The 25,904-nt window shown below is 37.2% G+C and overlaps 1 protein-coding gene across 18 annotated transcripts in view; it reads right to left on the bottom strand.

Annotated features, from left to right (window-relative positions):
- LOC123566323 (protein unc-13 homolog A-like) overlaps nucleotides 1-25,904 on the bottom strand; it is a 190,886-nt gene that overhangs the window by 34,713 nt on the left and 130,269 nt on the right. For 11 of the 18 annotated variants that reach the window (XR_008372061.1, XR_008372060.1, XR_008372062.1 and 8 more), the window contains 9 exons: nucleotides 23,748-23,868; nucleotides 22,993-23,099; nucleotides 22,171-22,312; nucleotides 19,880-19,921; nucleotides 9,991-10,118; nucleotides 7,386-7,501; nucleotides 6,570-6,647; nucleotides 2,624-2,721; nucleotides 596-749 (listed from right to left, as the gene is read on the bottom strand). Coding sequence is in view for 15 of the 18 variants with exons in the window: in XM_053550001.1 (XP_053405976.1) it covers nucleotides 596-749; nucleotides 2,624-2,721; nucleotides 6,570-6,647; nucleotides 7,386-7,501; nucleotides 9,991-10,118; nucleotides 19,880-19,921; nucleotides 22,171-22,312; nucleotides 22,993-23,099; nucleotides 23,748-23,868 (986 nt within the window). In the remaining 3 variants the exon portion in view is untranslated. Of the gene's footprint in view, nucleotides 1-595; nucleotides 750-2,623; nucleotides 2,722-6,569; nucleotides 6,648-7,385; nucleotides 7,502-9,990; nucleotides 10,119-12,776; nucleotides 12,905-19,879; nucleotides 19,922-22,170; nucleotides 22,313-22,992; nucleotides 23,100-23,747; nucleotides 23,869-25,904 lie in introns of all 18 variants that reach the window. The other 7 variants (XM_053550000.1, XM_053549999.1, XM_053549997.1 and 4 more) reach the window with 3 other exon arrangements.

A 25,904-nucleotide genomic window follows, 5' to 3' on the forward strand; every position in this document is an offset into this window, starting at 1 on the left:
CATTTGATAAAAAGAATACTGTATTTGTGTCTTTCCACATTCAATTTATTAAACTCATTGAATAAAACTGATAAAATGCTCGGCAGAGCCTCGCATTTAATTATCTAAATCAACCTGTTTTAATAAATCCAATATGAAAAGACACTCATGTAATATCATCTATATATTTTACACAGTATACAGCTGTTAGAAACACTATCAATCTATGACTAAATACTCGAAAAAGTCTTTCAAATGCTAATCAGAAGTAATCCAGCGAACAGCAGAAAGTACAATGCAAAAATGGCATCACAATCAAGTGTTAAATGCAGTCAACTTATAAAGTAACACTTAAATATTGTGAAATCATTATTTTTCCAACACCAAATAAGAACTTTGACAATTATGAAATCACCAAATAATGATTCTGAAAGTAACCTCTAGGTCACCAAAATACTAATCTGTTTTAGCCTGATTGTGATGAAAGTTTCAAGCTTATTGGAACCACTCTCGAGTCTGCTCCTGGAAAAAACCAGCACGGGTGTCATATGATTAGTCATGGTTGTGACCCCAGTGGGGCTCAAACCCTCGAACCTGGATTTGACAGTAAACATACCCCAAAGTTAGAAGCTGCAAATCTATCACTGGCTGACACGGCTGCTGTTGTAGCTGTTGTATGAGCATAGAAGGCATTTATGTTTGCAAGTAACGTACTCATCACAGCCGGTACTCCAGGACACATGTACTTAGTGGACAAACAGGAAAAATGCCTGAAACAAAAACACAAAATACATTGAATCCTGATTATTGACTAACATGATATTTTTTTGCACATGCACAGATAGGTCTTTCACATAATGAAGTGGAGTGCACAGGCTGATGGGTCAGTCACCAGAAGGAAAAGCACAAGCTAATATGTCACTCACTGAATGGAGTACATGGTCTGTTAGGTCGCTTAAGGGTTCGGAACCAACAGGACGATATATAGGCTGACAGGTCACTCGCAATGTACAGTCTAACAGACAACTCATATACTGCTGATAGAGGCTACTTATACAGCTGATAGAGGCCACTCATATTTAACCAACACAGGTCATTCACAAAATATGGCTGACAGAGGCTATTCATATATGGCTAACATAGGCCTATAACGTAACACAGCTGATTGAGGCTACTCATAATGGCTGACAGAGGCCTATAACGTAACACAGCTGATTGAGGCTACTCATAATGGCTGACAGAGGCCTATAACGTAACAAAGCTGATTGAGGCTACTCATAATGGCTGACAGAGGCCTATAACGTAACAAAGCTGATAGAGGCTACTCATAATGGCTGACAGAGGCCTATAACGTAACATAGCTGATAGAGGCTACTCATAATGGCTGACAGAGGCCTATAACGTAACATAGCTGATTGAGGCTACTCATAATGGCTGACAGAGGCCTATAACGTAACACAGCTGATTGAGGCTACTCATAATGGCTGACAGAGGCCTATAACGTAACACAGCTGATTGAGGCTACTCATAATTGCTGACAGAGGCCTATAACGTAACACAGCTGATAGAGGCTACTTATAATGGCTGACAGAGGCCTATAACGTAACACAGCTGATTGAGGATACTCATAATGGCTGACAGAGGCCTATTACGTAACACAGCTGATAGAGGCTACACATAATGGCTGACAGAGGCCTATAACGTAACACAGCTGATAGAGGCTACTCATAATGGCTGACAGAGGTCTATAACGTAACATAGCTGATTGAGGCTACTCATAATGGTTGACAGAGACCTATAACGTAACATAGCTGATTGAGGCTACTCATACTGGCTGACAGAGGTCTATAACGTAACATAGCTGATTGAGGCTACTCATAATGGCTGACAGAGGTCTATTACGTAACATAGCTGATAGAGGCTACTCATAATGGCTGACAGAGGCCTATAACGTAACATAGCTGACTGAGGCTACCGTACTCATAATGGCTGACAGAGGTCTATAACATAACATAGCTGATACAGGCTATTCATATATGGCTAAAAGGGGACTATAACATAGCATAGCTGATAGAGACTCCTCATTTATGGCTGACAGAGGCAACTCACATAACATGGCTACTCTTACATGGCAGATTGTGACCACTCAAATACAGAGACTGCTAGGTCACTCACAAGGAGTATGTAGAGGCTAAAAAGCCACTCATAGGAGACTTATAAGCTGAACAGACACTTGTAAAAGGAATGTAGCTAATGAACTGTCACACACAGATGAGACATACAAGCGCATTGGTCACTCAAGGATGGGCATTTAGGGTTTAAAAGCTGATAAATTATTCACAGACCTCAAAAAATAACTATTGACCCTCATCAGTAACCCGTTAACCTCAACTTCATCTCAGTCAATAGTTTCCTGATCAGGTCCAACATTAGTTATTCTTGGCCTCGTAATTTTAACCAGTGACCACTAAGTCTTAGAGGTAGATAGTTTTGCCATTTTTATCTAAAATTTCAGTGATGAAATGGTAAGTAATCCAGGCCAAAAATCCAGTATCATTTACAAGGTTTTGTCCTTTTATCTATGTTGTTAACTAACAGCAAGCAGGTATGAACTGTAACTAAAAGAATCTGAGTATCAACTTACGTCATTGCTTGGTATATAGATTCTATCCCATACCGCATTGCAAACTCATCTACTATTTCCTGGGCAGGCTCATCGAAATAAGTCTTCCATGCTTCATCCTACAAAATTTTATAAACATTACTTGAAATATTTATCTACGCATACACTGTAACATTTAACTGTAGGAAAGTCTGCTCCACTTTTGGAAAACCAAATTCAAATTGACTCATGCACGAAAGCAATACACCAACAGTATACAAAGCAACCATTTTATACATGTATGTATTATTTAAATCTAATTGCATTTGGCCCAAACCTAATTTGGAGATTCCACCTTACCATTGGTCAGTTTCAAACTGGTGCTCAGAAACAACCAATTGGATGCCAGACTTTTGAGACTAGTTTTTAAACTCAGTATTACAACTTTAGCCTGTGATCTAAACAATAAAACCCCAAGTATATATCTAAGCAAAAACAAATGTCATGAACTGGCTAAGAGACATGGATATCTTATATACAGCTCAACTTTCTACTTTTCCTCATATATCGTACAGTTAAAACCTGATATCTTGAACTAACTTATCTCAAAATTTTGGCTACCTTAAAGACAATTTCAAGTCCTGTCCCAAAAATACAGGCACAAAATATCATTCTAAGTCAAATATTGGTTACCTTGAAATAAAATGCCCTATCCCGTGGAATTTGAGATACTGAACTGTATATTCCCTTATTAATGCCTCTTATTATTATAGGAGGGTTACATTTTGCAGGGGACTCAAAAACAAAATAAAATGGCTGTTCTTTTGGGTTTTTGTTGTTGTTTTTTTTTACTTTTTTAAGTAAATATAAACTATAAATTCCACTTTTAATGAATGAATTGTAACAACTACAGCCATTACCATAGTGCTGGTATTTACTAACGTATTAACTTATTATTATTATTATTATTTTTTTTTTTTTAGAAATTTGTAGGGAGGACATTAATTGGGAAATATATGGTAAAGGCAAAATATTGCAATGCTAATATTCTGCACTAAAACAATGAGTTCTAATATTGTTGTGAAAAGTTATAGGGATAAACAATATACAGGACACTTTGGGTGAGGTATGTCAATACATTTAAAATACTATGTCTGTAAAATGGGAACACATTTTCATACAAAACACGTAACAGGTAATTCAAGGTGTCATAAAACGAACTGACTTTAGAGACTAGTGGTCTAAACTTGGTCTTATAGTTGGAAATTGTTTCAATGTATTCACACACCAAAAGACCAGTGTTTTTTAACCTTATGTCTGTTGGCAGCAAGTGGTTTCACCTTTGTGATCAGTGCAGATAAAGATCAACCGGCACAGACATGCAGGCTGATCATGGTTTGCACTGTTCACTATTCAGTCAGTAAATTTTCAATGAACACCCCTTTGAATAATAAGTGGTACTGCCCAAATTGAATGATGGACCATTCCATTTTAGAAATTTAGCAGGGTAAAGGTTATTAAACACCCTGTGCTCTGTCTACATAATGGATAATTAAGCCACAAGACAAGGAAACAAACAACGCACCATTACAAAATACTCCAATTACGGTTTTTGAGGACATACATGAACTGGGTATTGAACACACATGAACATACATTACAGAGGAGAGCCAGCACAGTAGCTAGAAAATTCAACTTCAGGGATGTTTATATACTATTTCCAAACACTGAGCTGACACAAACGCCGTATTGCAACCTAACCAAAAATCATGCCAAAAATCTGTCACGCTATAACTTTATCATTCAAATGCTAGGACCTCAACTTTTAATTCACTATGTTTTTTTATCCATTCTTCTTTTGATCTACCCTAAAATAAACCTGTAAACTAATTTTAAAGACAAGTTAGTAATTTCAAATGAGTACCACTGTCTGCAGTAACTTGTGATCATAACTGTTGTTGCAGGATTAATGAACACTTAATTTGGAAAACGAAATGCGTGCAATTTGTCGAATTTTGTTTACAGGGAAGTAACTTAATCCCTTGGAATTCGAGATACCGAGTTTCAGCTGTTAAATTTTTTTAAAATTTTGATACTGGCAATGTTGAAAATAAACCATGTCATCTCATTATGCCATCAGTTTCTTATACCAGTCAAGGGCGAATGTTGCATTTTGATCCTTGTTAGGTAAACAAATGGGGATAAGCCATAACTTAATGCTCGCAACCATCGCAAAAATAGCATCAGCTAAGTAGTGGTAGCTAGAACAACCAGCACAGAACAATACAGTTTGAAAAAAAAAAAGAGATTCTGTTCACTATCAAAAACAAGAATATCAAAATTTTAAACTGATACTTGGAAATCACAGGTGTCTATATCTTGTAGATGAATTACTTTGTGCAAACAAAAATGCAGCCATGATTAACAAAGTCACTCAGTAGAATATGGTATCAAATCACAGCTTACTAAATATGGTTTTTATGATCCTCATTCATTAATGTTCTAAGTTAAAAAAAATTGTCAATATCAATGCTTGATTTAAGGCTTCATCTGTTTCCAATTTAACTGTCGTCTTTTTCAATACTCAATTTTTGGCTATATCTCTTCTCAATTTTTGGTTATATCTTCTCAATTTTTGGTCATATCTTTGCTCAATTTTGGCAATATCTTTGCTCAATGTTTGGCTATATCCATATTCAGAGATCACAAGTGACATTAACTTATTATCTATGTCACTTTCTTTGTACACTTTGTCTCATTCTTAACATTACTAGCCATGCTTGAGCTGGAGGGATAGAAATCATGCCATTTTTTTATTTTCAGCCTTCATACTAAATTTCTAACAAACAGCATAATAAGTATGGCCTCTACAGTGTGGTTTCTGGCAGATAAAAAACATACGGTTTAGAAATGGGATGGGTTTAATATTCAAATATGCAAACATTAAAAATATCAAAACACTGAAATTAATGAAAATTACCGTTTCACTTTCACTTCCCTAAAATGAAGCATATTGGCTGATAAATTTCTAAAGTAAAAAGACCATTATCAACAAAACAAAGGAAAACTAAATTAAGAGGAGATCAAAAGCTACCTGCCATATCACCTGGATTAAGACTTGATGAAAAAACAAACACTGTAGAATGGTTGAGATTTTGTACATGTACATGTATCAGTATACAAAGAATTTATATTTCATATTTCAATAAGTTCTGTGTTGTCAAAACTCAGAAATTCAGTAATGAAATTCACACAAAACAGAGATGTACACACTGCAAAACACTGGTAAAACCCAATTCTGAAGTTAACCTTTCTAAAATGGAGACCCCTCAACAGCAAAACCCATTAACAATAAACAATATTACTCATCTTGAATAAGTTTTTTCATTAATTTAAACAAAAAACAAACTTCAGAAAAGAAAACCTCTCTAAACTGGCCTTTTCCTCTGGTCATAAATCTTTTCTGTTAAAAGACTTTCCACTGGATGTGTTAAGCAGCTTATTTAACTAATTATCAACATTTTTTACGTAGCAGATGCTTTAAATTTCATTCTTTCAACTTTGTAACAATATTTCAAATATTTATGAACACATTCGCATATTAAAATCTCAACTTACTTATTTTCATTTGAAGAATATGGGTGACAGATAAACATGACCCTTTTAACCCAACTGCCCAATTCAACATTACATAGAATACAGTTACTGAGCCGCACCATGAGAAAACCAATATAGTGCATTTGAGACTAGTATGGATCCAGTCCAGCCTGTCCATGCTGTTCACTTTCAAAGCCTAATGCAAATTAGAGAAACTGTAAGTGAACAGCATGGATCCTGAACAGATTACGCAGATGCGCAAGCTGGCCTGGATCCATGGTGGTCGCAAATGCACTATGTTGGTTTTCTCGTGGCGTGGCTCAGTTATTAAAGCACATGTTGTCTCTGGCATATATAAAGCATATGAAGCAAAGGAACCATGCATACATACTAATTTTGGCTTTACCCCTGACGTTTCTGGCAACTTCACTGTACCACCCGACTGCTCACACAGGAAGTGAAATAAGTTCTGAAATATAAATATGAAATACATATCAATAAAACAAGCATCAATTTTTACAAAATTAAACAAATGAAGTGTGTGCTGCTGAGCAAAATAAGTTCTCTATCAGTCTCTCTTCCCTCATTGATATATGAGCCGTGCCATGGGAAAACCAACATAGTGGGTGTGCGACCAGCATGGATCCAGACCAGCCTGCGCATCCGCGCAGTCTGGTCAGGCTCCATGCTGTTCGCTTTTAAAGCCTATTGGAATTGGAGAAACTGTTAGCGAACAGCATGGATCCTGACCAGACTGCGCGGATGCGCAGGCTGGTCTGGATCCATGCTGGTCGCACACCCACTATGTTGGTTTTCCCATGGCACGGCTCATATAAATTAACAATCTGCACCACACATGGAGGGAATGCATCAGTAACTTAATATGCCTAACATTCATACAGACTAAACAAAGAAAAGCATATAATTATTTTAAGACAAAAGGGTCTAACTTCAAAGTTAACATATTATGATATTGACCTTGTAGATGAAAACAACAGTATTAACATTTTTTCTCCTTATTAAAGGTTGAGACTAGGTATATTGCACATGGTATGGGGCAACATTCTGCAATATATAGGATACTCACCTCATGAAGACAGGTATATTGCACAACTTTCTGCATTATGCATGAAGACATGGTAATAGGCAACTAAAAAATTCTGCATTATATATAACACTCACTTTCTGCATTATGTAGTATACTCACCTCATGAAGACAGGTATATTGCACATGGTATGGAGCAACTTTTTCTTCTCCCTTTATTTCAACACTAATGTGTAAACGTATAGCACCAGATACAGCTGACTTGTCTGTTCTCTTTTCTAAAAACACAAGAAGGTTAACAATCTAAACATAGATAAATGCAGCATTTTTATTCATAAAAGATAACTTAATTGTAAAATTCTGATCTTCAACCATGTAACTTTTATTTAAAAAGTTTGAATGCCTCATCATCCATCAGCACTGAAACTGTTTCACTTGGTCAAATTGTACTCGACTTTTAACTCATTCCAAAATCATTTAGCTCAAAACAATCAAACTGTGAAAGAACTTATATGCTCGTTTGTACAGTTTCAAGCAACAGATCTTAGAGGTTTGGTGTAAATTTGCCTAAATCTAAAACAAGTTCCTGCAGGTCAATGTGACTAACCATTACCTTACTGGTCCACAAAACAGTTGGGATTATTTAATGAATGTAAAGATTAATGCTGTATAATAGGTATACTGATCAAATCTGTTTTCACTTCAAAGACCTTACTTTTAACTAAATCAGTATAGTCATCTACTAAATGTGAACAAGCCTTAGAATTATTCAGGTCTTACATAATTCAATTTGTGATAAAGTTAACTGGCAGTAAAACAAATAGAAATGATCTATAAAAGCAAGTTCAAGGCATGCCTGAAAACTCTTATTATAAATAATAACTTTAAGAAATAAAACAAAATTCTACCACTTCGAAACAAAAAAGAAGCTGGAAAGCATGCAGCATAAAAAAGGTCATAACATTTCTGACTTGCCTTAAAATAATGCTGCTGTGGTGTAAAAGTTTCATGAAAATGATTTTAAGTGAAAACTTTTTAATAATCACTCTATTAACACAGATTTCCATAAAAAATCTTTATGCGTTCCTACTTTTTGACATCCAACTACACTGAAATAAAGATTCTTCATGCAGTCCAATAAAGCGAACTTTAAAAAATTCTTCTTTTTTTTTCTTTGCTCTAGGTGCTCTTTTGTACAATGAAGCAGAAACATAATGAACAATTCTGAGAGTCAATTGCAAGGATGTTGCAAACCAAGTTGTTGTTGCAATGATAAATAATATAAAATGTTAATGACAAACTATGCACTTTCACTCTTAAAGAAAAGTTGAGGTATACTTGTGTAAGTGCACTTATATGAAGGACTTTTGTGATCTATTTCTGTAAGTCCATGAAATGCCAAAATTCTGAGCATTACAACTTTAGCTGGATTCATGTGTATCCATTCAAAGAACACTAATCTTGTTAAACCTTATTTCTCTGTTCAAATCCGTACAGATTTACGTGTAGCATAGAGAAATCTCAACCAAAATTTTTTTCCAGAAGTGGCAAAGGTTACAAATTAAACAAAACAACAACAACACAACACAGTTACAACATCCTGATTATCTATATGACATTTTAAAATATATATTTACATGTAGAAAATGATGTCATAAAAAACTGTATATGTGTTGTTTTAAACTTTTTGGTCTGTTCAACTCTATTAATGATCCTCTGTCATTAAATGAATCGGGTTTTTTGTTGTTGTTTTATTAATTATCAACTGACTAAGTTCCAACAAGAAAACATAATGACCATGTGCAAATAAATTGAAAAAAAAATTCTTAAAGGATTAATGCTATGTCATAAAACTGTAACAGTTGATAAAATCTGAAAGAAAATTAATTAGACATCACAGCTGAAAGTCACAGTCTGTATATTGTGTTCCATATTTGTACAAAGAAAGCTAATAGAATCTTATCATCACTCAAGACAGAGTGAACATTTTACCTCTTTTACTACAAACTTGACCTTGAACTTGTCAAATATTGCACTTTATTACATACTCATTTAATAACTCCTTTAAGTTTCAATGGAACCTGAAACGTCAATATTTTTCCATACCGACGTTCAAATTTCATATCAGGTGTGTGACGTCATTCGTGACGTCAATTTCATGTATGTCGTCACGTTTAAAATTTCTTCAACGTCATTTCCAATTTCGCTCAGGCGTAATCACGTATTTCTATCATTTATACAATAATTTTAAGTGTAGATGCGTATGTAATAAATAGATTATAAGATTTGCATCAAGAAATATGCACTCGTTCTTTCGCAGAATAATATTGCGCTCCTGAAGTCGCGCAATATTTCCACCGCAGAACTCGTGCATATTTCTCGAGACAAATCTAATAACCTATAATTATATAATAACCTTAATATGACTTGAATTCATTCAAAATCCTATGACAAATTTTGATGTTATGAGAATGGAAATGATTTGTGATGGACAGACGTTCCAGCAGGAAAACACTTAAATGCTCTGCTAATTATGGAAGACTGACTTTCTCCAGAGTATTGTACTTCTATATAATTTCCTATACATAATTTAATGCAATTTCCCATCTCAACTGAACTTATCTCCGTGTATGCTTTGGTTATAAAAGGTTAATCCAGTGTTAGGTCTTATATTTTCAACACTTAAGACTGAATTATAATCTTTAAGTTAGTTTATTAGTATGTAAATTAATCAATTAGTAAGTATGTACAGTAATGTAATTCCCACCTAAATTATACCATATTGTCATTTCACCGCAAAGCTGAGCGATCTCAATTATTGTTTGACCGAGAAAATCATCTGGCTCAGGTGTGAATGCTTTTCGAATTCTTGACTTTAAATCATTATCCTCATCCCTTAAAAAGATAAACAAATTATAACATTCAAGATGTCAGGTCTTCCTTCATGCTTTACAGATATATCTGATGAAATCCCTCTCTATCTCTCTGCAACAGAAATTCACAGTAAATACTCAGCCATATTATGCATATATGAGGCATATTAGTTTTGTGAATGTGTATCTTGTACACTTCCCACACTGATTTTAGGCATGTTCCTACAAGAGTATTAGGCATGTTCCTACAAGAGTATTAGGCATGTTCCCACAATGATTTTAGGCATGTTCCTACACGAGCATTAGGCATGTTCCTACAAGAGTTTTAGGCATGAACAGAAGTGTTATATCCAACATCCACTTACCCTATGACCTAATACATGCAGTGTTATAACATGTTAAAACAAAACCAATGACGTTTCTGTTACAGATTCTCTATACACAGCAGCCCCATGTGGTTCTGGGACGATCTGTATATGAAAAGAATTGGATCCACTGACTTACCCTTGCATGATCGTAAGAGGCGACTAATAGGGTCTTAACACTTGGTTTTGCAGTAACTCTGTGATTCCAGCAGGTATGCAAATTTTGATTCCATACCTCATGTTTTTATTTCGATGACATGAGATGTGGAACCAAAATTTGTAGTCCCGTTTGGCGCAATATAACCTATACTGTGTTGGTGCGCCGTAAAACCCAAATAAATAAATATCTATACACAGCAACTTCATCTAGAAAACCTCTCCTACTTGTGCTGAAAAATTTGGTGTATAAATTAAGAATAACTTAACAATTTGGTATATCAATTAAGAAGTAATAAATTCCAAAAGAAATTCACTTCAAGGGAGATAACCACTGAACTCCTAATCATGCAATGGCTGAGTATTTACTGTGATCAACAACCTGAAACAAATAAAAAGAAAATATTTTAACCAAAAAGGAACTGGGGAACAAACAAATGATAAATAATGCTGGAAAAGGTATACAAGCTGAAAGAAAAAAAATAAAAGGGAAACACATACAAAATAGACCCTGGATTCGCTACAATTTAAAACTGTTACTCTGAAAATGGTAAATAAACCTACAAATACTTTTTACAACTTTTTTTCATCAGATCAGATTATACGCATATCTGACAAACAGAACACCAGGTGGCATTAAACTTTCAAGATTTTTACTTTTATTTTGCATATCCCATTGTTTTATTGCATAGAGTAATATGTAAGTTTCAAAACATAAATGTTCACATGTCTCAGATATTTCCTTTTGCTGCTGAGATCATTTCTAACAGTTTTAAGTTCAGCAAATCTTTCTGAAACACATACAAGAGAGGTTACAGCCATACACCACTGGTTTCATTTTCAAAGCTTTAGGATAACATTTCAAAACAGGGAGAATGATGTCCACTTCTTGAGCATGCAATAACTGTGCCTGTACATTCTGTCACATTTTACTTTGTAGTTTATGATGTATACCTAATGGGTTGCTATGCTCAATTTACTACATATTTTATGATATTTATTCTTATGTGAATCGCTATCTCCATGTTACTAGCTATTCCAGCATAAAACTGCTGTTATTGAAATTTTCAAAGAGTGTTTTACTGGTAAAATTTTGTTAACAAGGAGACTATGTGTTGTTAAAACACCTTTATATACATAAATCATTAAAAGTTATCACACAAAAACACATGTGTTACTCCTTCATTCTGCATTCTATTAGCCATTCTGAGTATTTTGTGAGTTGCTCTGATGCATACTGCTTGTTGTGCTATGTACATTATTACGAGTTGCTATGTACATTATTATGAGTTGCTATGTACATTATTATGAGTTGCTATGTACATTATTACGTATTGCTATGTACATAATTACGAGTTGCTATGTACATTATTATGAGTTGCTATGTACATTATTACGAGTTGCTATGTACTTATTACGAGTTGCAATGTACATTATTATGAGTTGCTATGTACATTATTATGAGTTGCTATGTACATAATTACGTGTTGCTATGTACATTATTACGAGTTGCTATGTACATTATTATGAGTTGCTATGTACATAATTACAAGTTGCTATGTACATTATTATGAGCTGCTATGTAAATGTCACTTGCTGTGTCATGTACTTTACTGTAAATTGTTAATTACCTGTTGCTATGTACACTGCTTGTTAGGTCGTGTACTTTATTACGAGGTGCTATTATGATGTTGTGTTTTCTGCAGTTGCTATGTTCTGCTAGTTATGTATTACTCAGCTGCTATAGGTGTTTTGCTAGTCTTATATGTGTTTATACAAGTTACTTTGTGTAAAGTCCCTTTGAAAAATTAATGTACGGCAAAATTCATGAAACATAAATCCAATCCAAAATACGTACGACCAAGAAGATTTTCCAAAGTTTCTTTTTTTGTTTTGTTTATTTTCATTATGTATTTGAAGAACTAAAACATACTTGAAGAGAGAAATGCAAGAAACAAAATATCTGTTTAAAAACACAATCCTGTATTCTATCTAAAACCTAAAGAATAAACTGAAGTGTAGAAATATGAAATAAAGATATATGTTGTAAAAGAGACACAAAAATTAATAATAAATGCACAGGTATCTCCACCTCACAATATACAACACCATGTGATAACATTCAATAAAGCACATGCATTTCTGCCCAGCGTCCTTACCAAGGTTGTACCACACGTCCATTTCACCACTTAACGTGCGCACCTCGATGATAGTCTGACCAAGGAAGTCGTCAGATTCTCGCGTCAATTTTTGTCGTAACTTTGATTTTAGATCATTATCCTCATCCCTGATAATTGCAGCAAAGTTAATGAGAGAAAAAAACAACCTTTTTTTAAGTGAACACGAGAATAATATTGAGTTACTTAGGACCTGAAAAATTTGCATGATGGTCTTCAAGGCACAAATAACTAGAAATCATCAGGAATTAAAAACACACAATATGTTCAAAATTTTTAATTATGTTACACGTAGATAACAATCGAAGACCTTTGGTCACTCCAGTTATTGTCCATTACAGTGGTCAGTAAAAATATCTACTCAAAACATATTGCAGCTGATAACACACAGGATTTCATAATATATTTGCAGAGACTTATTACTGCCTTGAAATAAACATTTAAAGGCACTAGCATCCTGATCGTTAGAAAACAAAAAAAGAAAGATTATTTTTAGATATCTGGAAATTCATGCCGTATTTCTGAAAAATGCTTGAAACTTTACTGACCGACTATATGTTAAGGAAACACGAGCATTAGGTGTTTTTAATACTTTTTACAATGAAAATCGAAAAGTGTTTGTAACGCTTTATGCGAGGTAAATAACCTTGATTGTAAATATCTATATTTAACACGCATTGAACACTACATCCTCTACAGCGTTATTGGTAACGACAGCGGAAAACTTCTTTATTGCTGCGGTGATCCGGTGTAACGGTCAGTTTTTTCCCCAGTCAGTTCTTTCCCCGGGGAAAAAACTGACTAGTTAGTTTCTTCCCCGGGGGAAAGAATTGACTAGTCAGTTTTTTCCCCGGGGAAGAAACTGACTGGTCAGTTCTTTCCCCCCCTAGTCAATTTTTTCCCCCCAATCGCAACTGGTTACTCTTGATCATTCTTATGGGGGGAAAAAAACTAACTAGTCAATTCTTTCCTCCCTCATCAATTTTCCTGGCTAGTCAATTATTTCCCCTGTTAGTGAATTGGAACTGGTTATTCTTGGTTATTCTTAACTAGCCTGTTTTTCATTTCCGATAGTCGGTTTTCATTTAATTTCATATAAAATAAGAAATATGTTTCATATTTTGTGTAAATTAAAGAAATGTTTTTAAATGAACTTATTTTAATTTCTGTTGTATTTTTTTTTATTTGCCTTTTTCCTGTTTCAATTTCTTCTAAGGTAAGGAAATTACTGCTGGTCAGTTCTTTTCCCACGTAGCCAGTACTTGACCAGTAAGGTGGGGGAAGTAAATTGACCAGTCAGTTCTTTTCCCCCTAACCTGTACTTGCTCTGTTAGGTGGGGGAAGAAATTGACCAGTCAGTTCTCTCCTCCCTAGCCAGTACTTGACCTGTCAGGTGGGGAAATGAAATTGACCAGTCAGTTCTTCCCCCACTAGCCAGTACTTGCTTTCTCAGGTGGGGGAAGAAATTTACTGGTCAGTTCTTTTCCCTCTAGTCAGTACTTGCTAGAAAGAGCTGACCGTTTCTTCCCCCTCTAGCCAGTACTTGCTCTGTTAGGTGGGCCAAGAAAATATCTGGTCAGTTCTTTCCCCCCTAGCCAGTACTTGACTTGTCAGGTGGGGAGAAGAAATTGACCGGTCAGTTCTTTCCCCGCTAGCCAGTACTTGCTCTGTTTGGTGGGAGAAGAAACTGACTGGTCAGTTCTTTCCCCCCAGCAAGTACTTGACCTGTCAGGGGGTGGGGGGGGGAGAAATTAACCAGTCAGTTCTTTCCCCCCTAGCCAGTTCTTGACCTGTTGGTTGGGGAGAAGAAATTGACCAGTCAGTTCTTTCCCCCCTAGCCAGTGCTTGACCTGTCAGGTGGGTGAAGAAATTGACTAGTCAGTTCTTTCCCCCCTAGCCAGTACTTGACCTGTCAGGTAAGGGGAAGAAATTGACTAGTCAGTTCTTTCCACCCTAGCCAGTACTTGACCTGTCAGGTGGGGGAAGAAATTGACCGGTCAGTTCTTTCCCCCTAGCCAGAACTTGACCTTTCAGGTGGGAAGAAAAAATTGACCAGTCAGTCATTTCCCCCTATCATATACTTGACCTGTCAGGTGGGCGAAGAAATTTACCTGTCAGTTCTTTCCCCTCTAGGCAGTACTTGCTAGGGGGGAAAGAACTGACTGGTCAATTTCTTCCCCACCTGACAAAGCAAGTACGGGCTAGCGGGGAAAGAACTGACCGGTCAATTTCTTCTACCCACCCGACAGGTCAAGTACTGGCTAGGGGGGAAAGAACTGACCAGACATTTTCTTCGCCCACCTAACAGAGCAAGTACTGGCTAGAGAGGGAAGAAATTGACTGGTCAGTTCTTTCCCCCCCAGCAAGTACTTGACCTGTCAGGGGGGGAAGAAATTAACCAGTCAGTTCTTTTCCCCCTAGCCAGTACTTGACCTGTCGGGTGGGGAAATGAATTCGACCAGTCAGTTCTTTCCCCCCTAGCCAGGGAGAAGAAATTGACCAGACAGTTCTTTCCCCCCTAGCCAGTGCTTGACCTGTCAGGTAGGAGAAGAAATTGACAAGTCAGTTCTTTCCCCCCTAGCCAGTACTTGACCTGTCAGGTAGGGGAAGAAATTGATCAGTCAGTTCTTTCCCCCCTAGCCAGAACTTGACCTTTCAGGTGGGAAGAAGAAATTGACCACTCAGTTCTTTCCCCCCTATCATATGCTTGACATGTCAGGTGGGGGAAGAAATTTACTGGTCAGTTCTTTCCCCTCTAGGCAGTAATTGCTAGAAAGAACTGACCGGTCAATTTCTTCCCCCTCTAGCCAGTACTTGCTCTATTAGGTGGGCGGAGAAAATGTCTGGTCAGTTCTTTCCCCCCTAGCCAGTGCTTGACCTGTCAGGTGGGGGAAGAAATTGACTGGTCAGTTCTTTCCCCTCTAAATCCAGTACTTGCTCTGTTAGGTGGGGGAAAGAACTGACCGGTCAATTTCTTCCCCGACCTAATAGAGCAAGTAATGGCTAGGGGGGAAAGAACTGACTGGTCAATTTCTTCCCCACTTAACAGAGCAAGTACTGGCTAGGGGGGAAAGAACTGACTGGTCAATTTCATTTCCTGACCTGACAGGTCAAGTACTGGCTAGACGGGAAAGAACTGACTAGTCAATTTCTTCCCTCACCTGACAGGTCAAGTATATGCTAGGGGGAAAGAACTGACTGGTCAATTTCTTCCCCCACCTGATAGGTCAAGTACTTGCAAGGGGGGAAAGAACTGACCAGTCAATTTCTTCTCCCCACGTGACAGGTCAAGTACTGGCTACGGGGGAAAGAACTGACCGGTCAATTTCTTCTCCCCACACCACAGTTCAAGTACTTACTATATATAGGGGGGAAAGAACTGACTAGTCAATTTCTTCCCCCACCTAACAGGTCAAGTATATGCTAGGGGGGAAAGAACTGACCGGTCAATTTCTTCCCCCACCTGATAGGTGAAATATATGCAAGGGGCGAAAGAACTGACTAGTCAATTTCTTCCCCCACCTGATAGATCAAGTATATGCAAGGGGGGAAAGAACTGACTAGTCAATTTAATCTCCCCACCTGATAGGTCAAGTATATGCAAGGGGGGAAAGAACTGACTAGTCAATTTCTTCCCCCACCTGATAGGTGAAATATATGCAAGGGGGGAAAGAACTGACTGGTCAATTTCTTGCCCCCACCTGATAGGTGAAATATATGCTAGGGGGGGAAAAACTGACTGGTCAATTTCTTCCCCCACCTGATAGGTCAAGTATATGCAAGGGGGGAAAGAACTGACTAGTCAGTTTCTTCCCCCACCTGATAGGTGAAATATATGCAAGGGGGGAAAGAACTGACTAGTCAGTTTCTTCCCCCACCTGATAGGTCAAGTATATGCAAGGGGGGAAAGAACTGACTAGTCAATTTCTTCTCCCCACCTGATAGGTCAGGTATATGCAAGGGGGGAAAGAACTGACTGGTGAATTTCTTCCCCCACCTGATAGGTCAAGTATATGCTAGGAGGGAAAGAACTGACCGGTCAATTTCTTCTCACCACCTGATAGGTGAAATATATGCAAGGGGGGAAAGAACTGACTAGTCAATTTCTTCTCTCCACCTTATAGGTCAAGTATATGCAAGGGGGGAAAGAACTGACTAGTCAATTTCTTCCCCCACCTGATAGGTGAAATATATGCAAGGGGGGAAAGAACTGACTGGTCAATTTCTTCCCCCACCTGATAGGTGAAATATATGCTAGGGGGGGAAAGAACTGACTGGTCAATTTCTTCCCCCACCTGATAGGTGAAATATATGCTAGGGGGGAAAGAACTGACTAGTCAATTTCTTCTCCCCCCCCCCACCTGATAGGTCAAGTATATGCAAGGGGGGAAAGAACTGACTAGTCAATTTCTTCTCCCCACCTGATAGGTCAAGTATATGCAAGGGGGGGAAAGAACTGACTAGTCAGTTTCTTCCCCCACCTGATAGGTGAAATATATGCAAGGGGGGAAAGAACTGACTAGTCAATTTCTTCCCCCACCTGACAGGTCAAGTATATGCAGGGGGGGGGGGGGAAGAACTGACTAGTCAAATTCTTCTCCCCACCTGATAGGTCAAGTATATGCAAGGGGGGAAAGAACTGACTAGTCAATTTCTTCCCCAACCTGATAGGTGAAATATATGCAAGGGGGGAAAGAACTGACTGGTCAATTTCTTCCCCCCACCTGATAGGTGAAATATATGCTAGTGGGGAAAGAACTGACTGGTCAATTTCTTCCCCCACCTGATAGGTCAAGTATATGCAAGGGGGAAAAGAACTGACTAGTGAATTTCTTCTCCCCACCTGATAGGTGAAATATATGCAAGGGGGGAAAGAACTGACTAGTCAATTTCTTCCCCCACCTGATAGGTCAAGTATATGCAAGGGGGGAAAGAACTGACTAGTCAGTTTCTTCCCCCACCTGATAGGTCAAGTATATGCAAGGGGGGAAATAACTGACTAGTCAATTTCTTCCCCCACCTGATAGGTGAAATATATGCAAGGGGGGAAAGAACTGACTAGTCAATTTCTTCCCCCACCTGATAGGTCAAGTATATGCAAGGGGGGAAAGAACTGACTAGTCAATTTCTTCTCCCCACCTGATAGGTCAAGTATATGCAAGGGGGGAAAGAACTGACTAGTCAATTTCTTCCCCCACCTGATAGGTGAAATATATGCAAGGGGGGAAAGAACTGACTAGTCAATTTCTTCCCCCACCTGATAGATGAAATATATGTTGGGGGGAAAGAACTGACTGGTGAATTTCTTCCCCCACCTGATAGGTCAAGTATATGCTAGGAGGGAAAGAACTGACCGGTCAATTTCTTCTCACCACCTGATAGGAGAAATATATGCAAGGGGGGGGGGGGGGGGGAAAGAACTGACTAGTCAATTTCTTCCCCCACCTGATAGGTCAAGTATATGCAAGGGGGGAAAGAACTGACTAGTCAATTTCTTCTCCCCACCTGATAGGTCAAAGATATGCAAGGGGGGAAAGAACTGACTAGTCAATTTCTTCCCCCACCTGATAGGTGAAATATATGCAAGGGGGGAAAGAACTGACTAGTCAATTTCTTCCCCCACCTGATAGGTCAAGTATATGCTAGGAGGGAAAGAACTGACCGGTCAATTTCTTCCCCCACCTGATAGGTCAAGTATATGCAAGGTGTGAAAGAACTGACCGGTCAATTTCTTCTCCCAACCCGACAGGTCAAGTATATGCAAGGGGGGAAAGAACTGACCGGTCAATTTCTTCTCCCCACCCGACAGGTCAAGTACTGGCTAGGGGGGAAAGAACTGACCGGTCAATTTCTTCTCCCCACACCACAGGTCAAGTACTTACTATATATAGGGAGGAAAGAACTGACTAGTCAATTTCTTCCCCCACCTGACAGGTCAAGTACTGGCTAGGGGGGAAAGAACTGACTAGTCAATTTCTTCCCCCACCTGACAGGTCAAGTATATGTTGGGGGCAAAGAACTGACCGGTCAATTTCTTCCCCGCACCTGACAGATATCAAATAGTAATGGCAATCAAACAGAAGTTAAAAAATCTGATTTGACAAAAAAAACATTGATTAAAGTTACAATAGAGAAACATACAGGTTTATTCAAATGAAAAACAATACCTGCTTCATCTGAAATTTAAATGGAAAAATCTGACTAACTAGTCAGTTTCTTTCCCTATCAGAAAACTTATTCCAAGGGGGGAAAAAACTGATTGACTAGTCAGTTTTTTCCCCGGGGAAAGAACTGACTGGGGGAAAAACTGGGCTGTTACACCGGGTTCGATTCCCAATGCGATCATCTTTTTTTCTTGATTTGGCATTTTTAAAATAGTTTAGAAACAAAAACACATATTCTAATGTTCATAATATGACCAAACTTCAATTTGAAAGAAAGATCATTTTTTAGCTAAAATCTGGAGGTCAGTGCTTTTAAATATCTAACTCACTACCACCTAAACAATATGAAACTGGATCAAAGACAGTGTAAAGTTTATCTGAGAATGCAAACTTGTGATTGCTCAATTTGAAAACTGCGCTTAAAAAAATCAATCAGATGTTGCTTTTAAACTCAGACTGATATTTTTTGTTCGTGTTCCTTCTACCCAGCCTGTTTTACTTTAAGGGGCAATTCCTTAATGAAGACACAAAGTGCTCACGTGACCTAAAACCTCCATCTAATATTAACTGGAACTTTAAATTTCTTGTTCCATTTTCACAAATACTCTCACACTATAAACTTCAGAAAATTTTGAAAACCTGTTGTTCATTTGTATTTTATCACATTTCGTACTTATTTTTTTAGCAAGAACTTCTGCTCATAAATTTAATTCAGCAGCCGGGAGCCGTGAGAATTTCTCAGCAAAGTTATCGAGATCATTCGCAAAAATTGACACTTCTCGTGAAACTGGCACTTCAGCAGACAGATGTGATGAAATTAGACCTACTTTAATGTTGTTCTTAGACAGATGAACACAGTTCAATCAAATACTGTGATGGGGGACATTAGAAAATTGTTATATTAGACATAAAAATTCTTACCAGACTCTGACTTTGATTCTGTCTGAGGAATTGTGACATTCACTGAAACAATAAAAGAATATGGTGTTAAAGTAACTATATTGCATGATTAATTTGCATCACAAAAATATTTGAACATTTCAAACCAGCTGGTTTATAATTTTGGTTGATTTTAAAAAATAGTTCTACTGATAATTTCTTATTTCAGCAGCCCGCCCGCTTAGCTTAGTAGGTAGAGCATTTGTCTACAGATCGCCGGGTCACGAGTTCGATCCTCGGGCAGGGTGTATGTTCTCCGTGACTATTTGATAAACGACACTGTGTCTGAAATTATTAGTCCTCCACCTCTGTTTCACGTTGGAAAGTTGGCAGTTACTTGCTGAGAACAGGTTTGTACTGGTACAGAATCCAGGAACACTGGTTAGGTTAACTGCCTGCCGTTACATGACTGAAATACTGTTGAAAAACGGCATAAAACTCAAAACAAACAAACAAATCTTATTTCAGCAAGCAAAGAGCAGACTTTGTTGTTTCCCTGTCACATTTGGCAACACAAAAAAAAAACCCTGGCCTATTTTTTTTCACATTTTCTAGGATTATTACAGTCAGCATTAAAGTATGGGAATATCATTTTGTCTTTTAATTGGTATTTAGCTTCAACAGCTGATGTGAAAAATTCATTATGACCCATTACTTGTGGCTAGGATTACAGCAATAATTGACATTTCTGCAGTTAAAGGAAACTGATAGCTGACTATGAGAAAACACTGATGATTTTTTTTCTATTATTTTTTTCAATTTTGATCATTGCTAAAAAAGGTTTTGCAGTATACAGAGGTCACTAAAATAAGTTTTCATGAATATCAGACTAAACTAGATGTGATCCATGGGACCCTGGTTCCCCAATTCCTTTCACTGTATGTATATTGTTGACTTAGTGATGGGCCATAACTCTGGTCTTGCTGTGTGAAATCCCAATTAAAACACCATGTGTTGAACAACAATCCTGTGAGGTTTGATGATTAGGTCAAACTCTTTTTCAGATATGCACAAAAAATTGGACAGATGGACAGACAGGAAGACAGACATACATGGGAAAAAACACATGCCTGCATTTCACCAATGCAGGTCATACACAAGTCATTACAAAGACAGATTTTAACAAAACAAGAAAATCTGAAATGTCTTGTAAAACTCACTGACTTTATCAATGCAAGATAATACCTTGACAAGACAAAAATATTCGATGGCACATCCATGAAATGACCTTAAAAATAGTACAGATCTAAAATATTGTACACAAAGTTAGGCAATGACTTTTAAAAACAAGAGCTGTCGGAGGACAGCAACGCTCGACTATTTAACAGCCTTGTCGCTTGAATGAATAAGGAAGTCGAAAAAGGGGCATAATTTAGTAAAAAAGTAAAATAGGGTTATGGAACCTGCATAGTGCTTATCAGCTCATGACAGTGGACAAGTGTATGAAGTTTCAATCCATTCCCATTAGTGGGTACTGAGATACCAGCTTACATATAAGAATTTAACCCAAAAACTCCTAAGTTCAAAAAGGGGCATAATTTTGTAAAATGAAAAGTTGAGTTATTGACCCTTTGCACTGCATGTCATATCATGACAGTGAACTAGTGTGTGAAGTTTCAATCCTTTCCCATTAGTGGATACTGAGATACCAGCTTACATACAAAAACTTTACCAAAAATTTCTATGCTGAAAAAAGGGCATAATTTTGTAAAAAAGCAAAATAAAGTTATGGGACCTGCTTTGTGCATGTCAGATCATGACAGTGAACAAGTGTGTGAAGTTTCAATCCATTCCCATTAGTGAGTACTGAGATACCAGCTTACATACAAAACCTTAACCAAAATATTCTAAGTTGAAAAAGGGGCATAATTTTGTAAAAAAGCAAAATAGAGTTATGGAACCTGTGCAATGTAAGTCAGTTTATCACAGTAAATAAGTGTGTGAAGTTTCAATCCATTCCCACAATTGGTTACTGAGATACCAGCTTACATACAAAACCTTAACCAAAAATTTTTAAGTCAAAAAAGGGGCATAATTTTGTAAAAAAGCAAAACAGAGTTATGGAACCTGTGCAATGTAAGTCAGTTTATCACAATGAATAAGTGTGTGAAGTTTCAATCCATTCCCGCAAGTGGTTGCTGAGATACCAGCTTACATACAAAAACTTAACCAAATCGGGACGCGGACGCCGACGCATGGGCGAGTCCAATAGCTCTACTATTCTATGAATAGTTGAGCTAATAATACATAAAAGTCCCAAACGAACAACTTACAAGTAGAATTTTTCATGCCATTCTGGATTGAGATCTTGTGGTACTGTTTTCGTTCTTTTCTTTACTTTGCCTACTTGTACAGTAACATAGGGATCACTGGTTCCCGTCTTATCCTTCCCTATTAAGCCTTGGGCACAAATAACTGAAATATAAAATATATAATATAAAAATATATATATAAATTTATACTCAACTATTAACACTGCCATTACTATAATTATTAAAACTAAGTGTTCACATTTCTGCATCAATGCTGAACATTCCTTCCAGTTTAATTGGCATCCTCAGATAAGTAACTGAGATGTAATACACACCGTATACCAGTGTACCTCAACCAGTGTTCCTGGATTCTGTACCAGTATTAATCTGTTCCCTTACTACATAACTGTATCTGGCTCTTGCTTTAGTAGTGGGGGATAAAAATGTAAGCCAGTCATGAAACTTGTTTTATGAGGTCATCTCATCATGACAAAGACTTGTGACAAGTTTGAAAGCGTCCAGTCAAGAAGTTAAGCCAAAACTACTTACATAAAACAATCACTATTTTCCTCATTAAAAGATTTATAATTTTGACAAAATTTAAGCTTGTGTTATGTCTCTTGTCCAGTGAGATTACCTCATTATGTCAAAAACATAAGTGAAGTTTGATACCATTCGATCCTGTAGGTTTTGAGAAACCTGCATACATGCAAAACCTTCAAGACCTGGATGCTGACCCTAACAAAAGGGAGACAACTAATGCTGTACTATTTGAAAAAAATATCAGTCAAGTTGAAAATCATCACACCTGTAAAGTCATCTGTAAATTATAACAGAACTAACCTGTTATTGCTATTTTTGCTGACCACTTGGAAGTTCCATCTAATACACTCTGTTTTACAGCCTTCATATGACCTGAATGGGACTTCTTGTCAACACTAAACACTTGGCTGTCAAAAAAATATCAAGAAATTAATGCACTGAAGCAGAAACATTTTATAATAGCCATAATCTTACCATACTACAGCAAAGCCAACTGCAACTCACCATTAAAGATGACAAACTATGGATGAGCCATGTAAACTAATAGCCCACCCTGAACCAAGTTCAGATGAGCTAAAAATAAGGTCAGAAGTTTCTGACAAGTTTCTACTAAATACATTATGGGAAAAAAAGACCATGTTTTTTGACAAATCAGAATAACCTGAACAATCTTAGTACCAACAAATGCACATATAGGCCTTCAGAGCTAAAAAAAAAAATTAATTAAAGTGACATCTCAAAAACTGCTGGTCTGATCTTTAAATATTTCAAACAAATGTTCCTTGGGTGAGCTTCTACAAAGACTCTTCAAATTATTCTGATTCATCAAAAAATGGCGAGATCACAATTATAGCTAACTTTGAGCACTCTGTGCTCCGTTCAGCTAAAGACATTACTTAAGCCATTACAAAATATGAAAGTTTCATTCAACACAGGCCATTACAAAATATTCAAGTTTTATCCAACAAAAAATATTACTTAAGTTTTATTTAACACTTTTGCCATTACAAAATATGTAAGTTTTATTCAACATGAGCCATTACATGATAGCTTACCTAATCAACTCAAATATGTCTGGCTTGTTTCGTTCCCTCAGTTTCATACGGTCTCTCATTGCCTTTATAATGTTATGAGTTTTATCCTCAGCACCATGCTTTGAACTCTTCTCTGCAGCTCCTGTTAAAAATAATACAGTTATGTAGTAACAGATTCTGTGGGCAAGAAGACTTTTAGCAACATCCTATCTCTTGAAAATCTTAAAGCAACATTTAAAAGATTAAAACATATAATTATCAAAAGTAATATATAAAATACTGTTTACAACATCAGCCATTCTTTTTTTAAATACCCATGGTGACTTCTTAAACACCTTATTAATATAACTCACTCAACACCACCTGCAGTTGCCAACACTTCCGATAGGACCAGACACTGATAGGACAAGACATTAGACAATATGCAAGACCAAGTTATGGTTCCTACCTTACTTCCTTATCTACAGATGATAAAAGAAATGTTTAAATTTCAAAGCCAAACTTGACACTGAAGTCAGAAAACGAAGATGAAAACTAAAAATTCAAACCAAATATAACACAAGAAATCCAAGTATAAAAAAGGCCATAACTCTTGGCTATAAAACAACAAGAGTTATGTTGCCTGGTCTACATTCTAACCTAGTCATGAGAAACAATTATGACATAGCTTTAAATTATAGTATTCAAGGAAGGACTTAAGCAAAACTAATTTTTGAAGTATATCAAGTATTGATGTTATACAGCTGTTACAATCAGACCCCTGTGGGATTTGTGTTTTTTCCGAGTGCAAATACTTTTATGTAGGTGAAAAGCTGACATGTAGTGCTAAAGCCCAGGTGTTTTCAAATCATAAGAAAGTGCTGAAAATTGACTCCCCATTAGCAGAAACAAGAGCTGTCTCCATAGGATGACACATGCCCCCGATGACACTTTGAATGAATAGTTATGGCCGATGTTAGAGTTTAGGACTTTTGACCTACAGACCTAAGTCTTGCGCGCGACACGTCGTCTTACTGTGCCACACATTCATGGGTAGTTATTTTAAAATCCATGCATGAATGACAAAGATATGGACCGGACATGCCCATCATTGCACTATCATGAAATATGACCTTTAACGTCCAAGTGTGACCTTGACTTTTGAGCTACGGACCTGGGTCTTGCGCGGGACATGTCGTCTTACTGTGGTACACATTCATGCCCAATAATTTTAAAATCCATGCATGAATGACAAAGATATGGACCGGACACGCCCATCAATGCACTATCATGAAATATGACTTTTAACGTCTAAGTGTGACCTTGACCTTTGAGCTACAGACCTGGGTCTTGCGCGCGACACGTTGTCTTACTGTGCCACATATTTATGCGTAGTTACTTGAAAATCCATCCATGGATGACAAAGATATGGACCAGACACGCCCATCAATGCACTATCATGAAAAATGACCTTTAACGTCTAAGTGTGACCTTGACCTTTGAGCTACGGACCTCGGTCTTGCGTGCGACACGTCGTCTTACTGTGGTACACATTCATGCCAAGTTATTTGAAAATCCATCCATGGATGACAAAGATATGGACCGGACACGAAAATTGTGGACAGACCGACAGACCAACAGATGGACAGACGGTTCAAAAACTATTTGCCTCCCTTCGCGTATACATTTAGATGGGGTGACCCCTGCGCGTGAACCCCAACTATAGACCAATGCAAATGTGACTTTCGTTTTCAAGTTTAACCTGTGAACTTTCATTTTCTACACTCCAGGAAAAGCTGAAGGTTGTCTGAAGTCATTTTTTTGTGTTGTCAAAAACATGACATATGTATGCCTAAGGATATTAGGGAAATCATTTTATTTCTAAAAATAATTGTTTTTTTTTAAGATTTTTTAACACGTTTGTATGAAAACAGACGTTTCTGACAAAAATAGCTATAAACAAGAGCTGTCTCCATTGGATGACACATGCCCCCGATGGCACTTTGAATGAATAGTTATGGCCGATGTTAGAGTTTAGGACCTTTGACCTACAGACCTGGGTCTTGCGCGCGACAAGTCATCTTACTGTGCCACACATTGATGCGTAGTTATTTTAAAATCCACGCATGAATGACAAAGATATGGACCGGACACCCCCATCATTGCACTATCATGAAATATGACCTTTAACGTCTAAGT

The sequence above is a fragment of the Mercenaria mercenaria genome, chromosome 8 (genome assembly GCF_021730395.1).
Source record: "Mercenaria mercenaria strain notata chromosome 8, MADL_Memer_1, whole genome shotgun sequence".
Lineage (NCBI taxonomy): Eukaryota > Metazoa > Mollusca > Bivalvia > Venerida > Veneridae > Mercenaria > Mercenaria mercenaria.